This window comes from Trachymyrmex septentrionalis, unplaced genomic scaffold (assembly GCF_001594115.1).
Source record: "Trachymyrmex septentrionalis isolate Tsep2-gDNA-1 unplaced genomic scaffold, Tsep1.0 scaffold13, whole genome shotgun sequence".
In the NCBI taxonomy this organism is placed as follows: domain Eukaryota; kingdom Metazoa; phylum Arthropoda; class Insecta; order Hymenoptera; family Formicidae; genus Trachymyrmex; species Trachymyrmex septentrionalis.
The window spans coordinates 2,233,554-2,243,281 of record NW_017304438.1 but is presented as its reverse complement, the minus strand read 5'-3'; the positions used below and the strand labels follow the sequence as shown (position 1 = coordinate 2,243,281).

The 9,728-nt window shown below is 48.7% G+C and overlaps 1 protein-coding gene across 1 annotated transcript; it reads right to left on the bottom strand.

Moving 5' to 3' along the window:
• Positions 1 to 5,495: 5,495 nt before the first annotated feature.
• On the bottom strand, positions 5,496 to 9,162 carry LOC108756662 (protein dachsous-like). The gene is given in 3 exon segments (XM_018500652.1): positions 5,496 to 7,355; positions 7,358 to 7,463; positions 9,131 to 9,162. Coding segments are annotated over 3 exon segments (1,998 nt in total).
• Positions 9,163 to 9,728: the final 566 nt, after the last annotated feature.

The following is a 9,728-nucleotide window of genomic DNA, read 5'->3' as shown; positions in this document are numbered from 1 at the left end:
TGTGTGTGTTGTGTGTCGCGCGTATATATATATATATATATATATATATATATATATGTGTGTGTGTGTGTGTGTGTACGATTGAAAAATGCACTCGAGCTTATTCCCGTGCAATTTCCATCGGCATTCGGCGATGCGTACCCGCGCCGCACGCGGATGACAATCCAGCGAGACAAAAAAGGGTCTCGAGTGAGACAGACGGACAGGATGTGGGAGAAGGAAGGCGGAGAAGATTTCTTCTCTCCCTTTATTTCGCGTTCTTGCTTCGCATCCTCATCCTCCTTCCCGCAAGAATCTACGGTCCACAAATCGCTCCTATGAATGACGGACCTATTATCGCGGAGCATTTTTCTCTCGTCACGGATGAATATTTCCGTTCAGAAACGCGACAATTGAAATGTCGTAAGCGTAATGCGAAAAATGTTTCGTCAATCCTTTGTAGAAATTTAATACTTGTGCTAATCGATTAATCACTTATTTGGAATATTAAAAAGTATTATTAAGGGATTGATTGTACATCGGAGTAGTTTAAACAATCGACACATCGTTATCTTTGATGTTATCGATATATTTATACATTTCACTTTGAAGGTAGGTAGATTAAAGATACGCAAATAAGTAGGTAGGGTGGCTGAAAACATTCGAAAAAATTTTCATTTCGCAGTTACAATTATATTAATTATATCCTTGTAAGATAAAGAAATGTAAAAATGATGAACTGAAAATTTTTTAGGCATACGGGAAATACTTTTTATTTATTTATTTTTTTTTTTCAGAATACAGGAATAATTTCTTTAAACTTGATTCTGAAAAAAATAAATAAAAAGTATTTCCCGTATGCCTAAAAATTTTTCAGTTCATTATTTTTTACATTTCTTTATCTTACAAGGGAATAATTAATATAATTATAACTACGAAATGAAAATTATTCCTGTAAGTGGTCAGCACGGATGTCGCGAATCAATCAGGAAGATCTACATTAACCTCTTAAAGCATTACTTAAGATCTTAAAGTAAGAACGGACTGTGAATATCGACCTCTTGGTTTCACAACATCTTCAAATTGTATTTAACACTTTAAGTAATGAGAATCGATTGCGGATACCGATCTATGATCACCTCACCTACCCGCTTGAAGGTTGCGGCTTTCAAGAACAACGGCAAATCCATCTGTGCGGGAAGAATCGAAGAATTTCTCCCGTTATTTCTGTTAATCGGTCCACCGTAAATTCATTAGGCGCTGACACGCGATCGGGAGCCGCGCCGGTGTAATATTACTTTCGACGATCACTCGTAGCGCCGACACAGCAGTGAGCCGGTACACGCGTAATCGCCTTTGCGAGACGACGCGCGACAGCTTAAATTTCAGAGAAAGGCGCGTGCGAAAGGCGACGGACGCGCGGCGCCGTCTATTATCCCTCGTCCTATCTCTTTTCCGGGATCTGTCCTCTATTCCATCCTGGCCTTGTCATCGTGGGGTGTATATACAAATGCGCGCGGCGGGACGCAACGATGCGGCGCCGACTCTCGTGTAGCACCCCCCATCGGATTGTCGGGACTGAACTTGTTCGCGTTCTAACGCCGCTCCGGGGACAAAAAGCGCGTCCCCTCCGGAGCGGCGACGTAAAGTTCTTCTGGGTATATTGATAAAAGTGAGGAGGAAGCACAGAGTCTTAACTAATAACGTGTATACGACGCCCTCATTTCCTCCCTTTTCGCGAATTAAAAGATTCCGATCGATCGATTTCTTTATGCATTGTGTGTTATACAAAGGCTTGCGGTCTTAACGCAAAAAAGGTCGCTTGAGGGACTTAATAATCGTATCATATTAATCATCTGTGATCACGTTCTTTTTTCCACTTCTTTTGGGCTCTAGTTTCAAAAAATTTCTGGTACACTCTTTTAACGCTCCAAGATACGATTTTACGATCCGGCACGACCGGTTTTTCCATTTTTTTTTTTTTTTTTGTAAGTGTCCGAATTTGAGGCGGAACCATTGAAAATTGAAAATTCACCCGGCTGCATCACGGAGAATGAAAGAATTTGTTGAATAACGATGGATCGAATAAGTCAAGATGAAGAGTAAAATAGCCGTTAGAAAAACGGAATACGAAAAGCAGCCCATAGGAAGACAGCGTTTGTTGAGGTGAAAAAAAAATATATATGCGTTACTTTTATTAATATCGAGTTCCAACGGCAACAGCCTCGCTTTGAGTCTCACTGAGGAAAACGCGCGGGAGAGCCGCACCAGGAAGACGCCGCTATACATTCCTTTCTTTTTCCTCTCCTCTTCACTCGACGACGTTACGCCCCTGAGCGACTCATGCCGCCGCTATGCGTGCCCGTAGTACGTACAGCGTATGTACGCAACACACTTCTTTCCTCATTCAGGTCGCCGCTCGTGGCTCCTACTCGTATTCGTTCTCGACGCTGCTCCGCCTCTCTTTCCTCGCGGAGAGAAAGACGCGCGCGGGCCGTATGCAAATGAAGCGTAGCGCGGATGTATTTCACTCCTGGACCAGGTGCCCTTTTTCGCAGAATGAGAAAACGAAACGATAATTGACGACACGCTGCCTGAATGCCCACTGCGGTACTAATTGAAACGGCCGGGAAAAAAAATCTTATTTCTTCCTATTTTATATCATCTCTCTCTCTCTCTCTCTCTCTCTCTCTCTCGCTCGAGTTTTAATTCAAGAACACGTCACAAATTCCTAAAGTTCTCTAACTTTTCCCCCCTTTCTCTTTACGTGAAAATGTTGTGTATTTTCGTGCCGATTTGGAAACCGTGAAATATATTTTGTTGAAAGATCAATTAGACATAGCAATGTAAATTTACTGTTAGTGTTGCTGACGCTGCTTGCATTTTTAATTGTGAGTAGATCGAAAACTGCGTAGGTGTGTGACGTACACTGTTAGAAATGCTTCCTTCACATGTAAATGAAGGCTCGTGGTTATGAACGAAATCAAAAGAGAAATGAACGATTTAACTGAAAACTAAGTTACGGTATAGTTACTTAAATGTAATGAACGTGTACATTAAATTTTCATGAGAATACATTAAATTTAATGTAACGTCATTAAATTAAATTCAAATTGTGTAACTTAACAGTGCATGAAATGCGTTTAACAGTGTACATCAAATGTTAATGAAAATCAAGTGTTCTTCTTTAAAGAATCATCAAGAATCTGAATTTTTCGGAAAAATTTGCAAAATCCTTTCTCTCCAGTTTTGCGGCAATCCTATATTTCTACGCTGGAGAAAAGAAATTATTTATTTGATTAAACAACTATAATTAATTTAGTCGAATAAATAACTTTTTCTCCCCCCCCCCCCTCGGTATAGGATTAGGAAAAAAAGCGAAAAAGATGAGGAATAAATTGAACTAGGATTAAAATTACAGCTTTCCCAGCTTTAACATATGTGCCTAACGGCCCGCGGCTGGTTACGAGCGTTCGTTCGTGCCCTTTCGCCCGCCTGACTCGAAGGATGCTCCTTCGATGTGAATCTTAGTGACTTTACGCGAAAGGACGTGGATTATGCAAGGGTTAAACGCAAAGTACCCATCGGGTGTGTAACGTCACTCTCTCGCGTCGGCGCGACGGCGACGCGACATTTAAGATATTAATTTATAGAGGCTGCTCGTCGCGAGCGCGTGCAACACGGCCGGTAAATGTCTCGCGCAATCGATTCCGATGACGGGTCAATTAGGAGCTCGCGGCATAAAGACCTATGACGGATTTTCTTCGATCTAATCGGCCGGCATGAATAATCATGATTTCTCAAGTGTGTGCCAATTAAATTCTTCGATCTCACATCGGTGGGCATTCGCGAGCGCGGCTAGTTTGTAACCAAATTTTCCAACAGTTTTATTTTTATTCCAATAACTACTCGACTTCATTATTTTGATAGATTAATTGACTTTTATTATCTTAATATCAATTGCTACTTTCATTTTGCTTCTACCTATTCCCTCACTGCTCTTGTTTATTACATCTACTTTATTACATTACGTATGTATATTTTATTTATCTCTTCGTGTAACACTCTCTCTTCAAATGTCTGCGCAACCTGTCTGTAAATTTTCTCGTCTCGTGCTCGATAATTATCTTACTTTGAATGATCTCTCGAAGTTTCTGCTCCAATCGCACATCCATTTCAATCCTCACTTTGCGTTTTTTTCCCATTTCTCAACGTTATCCCTACCGTGCGTGTTCTTAGAAGACTCGAGTAGCAATAAATACTTTATCTATCTATCCTCCTCGAAATATAAATATCAATTACGCTCCGAGAGAGACACCGTCGGTTATCGCGCTTGTTAAAGGAGATGACAGCGTTACGCCGTCCAACGCAACACCCGCGAACAGTCCGAACAAGTGTGGAAAATATTCCGTCCGTCATATAGATATCAAACGGCGTGACAAGCAATTCACAAAATTGCAACAGCCCGCGGACCTATTCCGTATAACTTTTTGCGTTGCAACCCGACTGACGAAACAATTGCCCGTTAGCGTTACTATATACGACTTCATATGCGAGCGAGCGCGGCGTTAAGAGAGCAGCGTTAAAATCACGGCGTGTGAGAAGCGCAACGTAAACATATCGCTCGCACTTTGTACGCAACAATGCTAACAGGATGAAAAACGGTTCCCATTGTAGGCTCTCGCGTTCCGCGCGAGTTTCACTCGTCATCTGGCTTGACGTGACATTAAACGTTTAACCGAAATTCGAACGCAGACAATCGTCGTAAAGAGATCTTCCTCTATTCTCTCAAGCCAGCGTATACATCATCTACGAACGAACGCGAAAGTTCGTTGTTATTCGTAGCACAAGTTCAATTGTTGTACATATGCGGCGGAATTTGATCGAACGCTGGCGCTCGATGTGAGAAATGACGAAAAGAATAAGAAATGTCTTGTAAATGAACACGACTGAATTCGCGTTTGCTCGCAAAAGGCTCGATTCCACCAATAAAATTAATTTAATCTAGTTACTTAATCTTTTTTTTTTTTTCATTCTTACGTGGAGAAAAAAATTGTTCGTTTGACTAAATTAATTTAGTTCTTCCTCATATCTTTCGATAAAGAATGTATATCATATTTGACTTAAAAATACATACATTCTCGAAAATAAATAAAGACAACTAAATTGATTTCCAATTAGTCGAGTAAACAATTTGGTCGAATGAATACTTTCTCTCTCGCAATGCAAATTCGAAAAGAATACAGAATAAATTGATGCGAGATTAAAATCTTAAGCTTATTCGACTAAATTAATTCAGTTCTTTATTTCTTTCGCTTACAAATATATGTATTTAAATCAAACATATTATATTCAGCAACGAAATAAAGACAACTGAATAAACTTGGTCAAATAAACTAAATTAATTTAGCCAGATGAATAATTTCTCTCTCTCTCTCTCTCCCTCAGTGCAAAATTCGAAAAATATAAAGAATATTGAAGAAAGAGATAATTGAAGAGAGAGATTAACGTTATTCTCAGATTTTTGGTAGAACCGGATTTGCGTGAGGTGGATGTACGCTTCTCAGCTTGATATTTTCGTGACGCGCAGCAGGGGAGAAGAGTGATTTTCGCAATCCTACCTTGAGGAAGCAGCGTCCGACGGGCATGTTCTCCGGCACGGTGGCGTTGTAGAGCGGCTTCTCGAAGATCGGCTCGTTGTCGTTTAGATCGTGGACGGTGACTCGCACGGTCGCGCTGCTGCTGAGAGGCGGTCGTCCGGAGTCGGTCGCGTACACCACCAGGATCGGTGCCGGGTTCGCCTCGCAGTCGACGTGCGTGACCGTGGTGATAAGTCCGGTGGTCTCGTCGATCGCGAACCACGTTGCGTTCGCCAAGGAGTAACGAACCGCCGAGTTGACGCCCTCGTCGAGATCGGTCGCGAACACCTGTATCACCGACGTCCCGGGCTCGGACGCCTCCAGGAGATGTGCCTCGTACCTCTCGTGCTCGAATTTCGGCGCGTTATCGTTGACGTCGGTGACGAGCAGCCGGAAAGTGCGCTCGGCGCACAACGGAGGCGTACCGGCGTCCGTCGCCTCCACCGATAACTCGTAGACGGACTGCTCCTCGCGGTCCAAAGGTCGCTCGACCACCACGAGGTAGATGATGTTGTCCCGCGTAGTCAGGCCAAAGTGACCCTCGCCGCCTGTCAAGGTGACCGTCGCGTTCGAGTACTCCGTCCGGGAGTCGGGATCGCTGACGGATATCCGGGCGACGAACTCACCGAGCTGCGCGCTCTCGCTGATCTTCGGAGTCGCGTCGTCCGAGAGGAAGATGACGGTGATGTCCGGCTGATTGTCGTTGACGTCGGTCACGCGGATGGAGAGGAAGGTGCTGGCTTCCAACGGCTGGGCGCCGCGATCCCGAGCGACGATCACCAGCTCGTGCCGTTCCTTCGACTCGAAGTCGAGGGCCTTGTTCACGTATACCATCCCGGTCTCCGGATCGATGCGGAACATCTCCTCGCGATCGGACTGTCGGCGATTGATGGAATACTCGATGCGGCCGTTGTCCCCGGCGTCGGCGTCGGTCGCGTTCACCGCGAGCACCGGCGTGCCGACAGTCGCGTTCTCCGGCACGCTCGCGTCGTAACGCGTCTGGTTGAAGACGGGCGGATTGTCGTTGACGTCCTGGACGGTGACGTTTACGTTCAAGTGGGAGCGGAGCGGCGGGCTGCCGCCGTCGAGCGCCTCGATCACCAGATGATAGCGGGAGCGCATCTCCCGATCGAGCGAGCCGGCGATCTGAAGGTCCAGGTACAGAACGCCGTCGCGGCCGCGTTGCTGCGACAACCGGAACGCGTCGCCGTCGTTCCCCGACACGATCTCGTAGCGCTGCGTCGTGTACTGGCCGAGATCGGGATCGTAGGCCGGCGGCAGAGGCCGTTTCACGTCACGGGGCGAGTTCTCCGGGAACTCGATGTACACGTGGTCCGCGGCGAAGGTCGGCGCGTTATCGTTCTCGTCGAGCACAGTGATAACCACCCGCACTCTCGGCAACGCCACCAGGCTGTACGACGGTCGGGTCTCGCGGTCCAAAGGCACCCGCGTCCTTATCTCCCCCGTTGCCGACTCGATCATCAGGTCGGTCTCCACCGGCGAACCCGGTACCGGCGCTATCAGATAAGGCGGGCTGTCAATGTCGATGAAACCCACCCGGGTGCCCGGCCGCACGTTCTCGGACACCTCCAGGTACTTAACGCGCTCGTGCAGCGCACCCGGGGCGGGGGTCGCGCCCAGGCCGGGGGTCGCTCCCAGGACGAGGAACAGTAGCAGATGCCACATCCTGGGGCCTCCAGCACCACGCCACGGCCGTCCCTCCTCCTCCTCCTCCTCCCCTCCTCCTCGCCCTCCTCGATACTCGCGATATTATCTCGATCTTTCCATCCTTTACGGCGCGGCCGTCGGTCGCGATGCAAAGCGAAACGTACAGATTCCTCGTACCTGCCGAGTCCTCGTGTCTTCCTCGTGTCTTCCTCGTGTCTTCCTCCTCCTCCTCCTCCTCCTCCTCCGTACGCGCACTTCCTCCTCGTCGCTTCTTTTTTCCCCTCCTTTTTCTTTCACCGGCACTTTCCTTATCACCCCAACTTAACCTAACCTTTGTATTAACACCAACACGCAAGCAACCACCAAATATCACTGTTTTATCCTTGAACGAGTCTCCCGCGACTGTATTCACTCCACCGACTTTATTATACGTTCACACGCGAAGTACCGATTCCCTTCTCCTCTTTCCACGAACGTTTCAAGTACCGGCTAGTACCTAATTGTCTCACCGCGTCGTAGATTTACAGCCGCGGCCGCGCAAACTGTGCTCCGGTCCGCTCCGCGAGAACATAGCAGCGGAGATTCGCTCGTCCGAAGTGAAGTTGGCCGTTGGTCGAATTATCGCGGCCGCTCTACTTTTCTCTTCGACGAAACTTCCTTTCTCCCTTTCTCCTTTCCCGTTTTCTTCGCCGAGTTCCTTTATCACGGTGAGATACGGCGCACTCCTCGCGTTGTCCGCTCCGTGAGAAGGTAGCAGCGGAGATTCGCTCGTTTGGAACGCCTTCCGAAGTGAAGTTGGCCGCTGACCGAATTATTTCCCGTTTTCTTTGCCAAGTTCCTCTATGAAGGGGAGATATGGCACATTCCTCGCGTTAGATCCACGTCCCGATAACCGGCACAACCGATCAGCACGACCGGTCGCGAACCCGGTGCGATCGTCCCGCGTCATGCATGACCGTCGTGTTCCCGTCCCGTCGGGACACCTCGCACTCCACGGCGCTGTCGCGGATTCCGTCCGAACACTCCGTGTTCGTGATTCGTCTCACGTTGACGTCACGGGCCGGTCATCCAGTTGCCGCTGTCATCCCCGCTGACCGGCTGCCGCCGTAAAACGCTCCGCTCCGTCCGTCGGATCGCGTCGATCGATTCGCGAATCAACAGACCGGAATCAACGGACCAGAGTGAGAAACCAGTCTGTACGCTGGAGGTCCAGGAAGAAAATTCCAGAAACGAGGATACCAGGAAGGCAAAATCGAATGACTCGCGGACGACGGCTTTCGTCGAAAGAACACTCCGAACTGTCAATCGTACGTAACCACCTGTCGAAAAATCGCGGAATAGATGAATAACGACGCGCCCTTTGCCCAACCTCGTTACGCGAAGTAATCACGATACAAAGACGCGACTTGCCCGTATCTATTCGCGGCTTTCACGGAGCAAGGGAGACACGCGCCGATCGTCTCGTCTCTCCTACGCGGCCTTACTTTAATCGCGAAGGGTCGGCGGAACACTTTCCACGATCACGCACCGTTTTCTCTCCCGATCCGGAGGAGACAGGATCGTGCCGTCCCCGGTGGTGCCGCCGTCTCTCTTCACTTACGACGTTACAGCAGCTGCGGAGGCTCCGTCGAGCTGCGGGCACGCGAAAACGATAAGGAGGATTAGATAACCCTTGACCCTTCCCTCCGCAGATAGACAGCGGTGGGCACGAGATATCGCGTAGTCGGGCCCAACGTCCGTTCCGCGCGGCTTCGAGGTTAGGCATGCACTGACATGGCGGCACCTGCGAGGCCTACCCTTCCCCTAACCCGACGGGCTCGCCTGGCACGGTCAGGGGGGCTCACGGCTGGGCCTCAGCTCGACCAGCGGCGGCCATCTTGGGAGAGGGGAGCCTCGATTCTCGAGTCGGCGGCGCGCTGGTGCCGGGCACTGTTGGGCCCCGGCATTCAACGCGCTCTTCGAGTCTTCGGGTCTTCGCGGCAGCGAGCAGCTAGACCATACCAAGCTCTCTTACCTGCCGCCCCGGCTGCTTGCATGCCGACTCTCTCCCTTTCTCTCTCTCTCTCTCTCTCTCTCTCTCACGCTCCTCTTGCTCCCTTTCCTCCACCCTTTCGTATTTCTTCCTCTACCTACCTACCTACCTACCTGAGCGCTCGGTATGCGAAAAACTGACTTACCGTCGGCGCTCATTCCGCGCCCGACCCTACGAGACTCCACCGTACCGAGGATCCACCTCGTGCCAAAGGTCCCGGAATTTTGTCACGTGAGACGGGAAAAACGTGCCGTCTCCTAGAAACGCGAACTGGGCCTACAGGAAGGATCTCCCCCGGGGCGAGAGAATCTTTTCGGTGTGTCGCACCGATTGTCTAGTCTAGACTAATGAAACCGGACAGATCGTGAGGATCCTGGAATTTTGCGACCTGAGAAACATTTGCCAGAAAA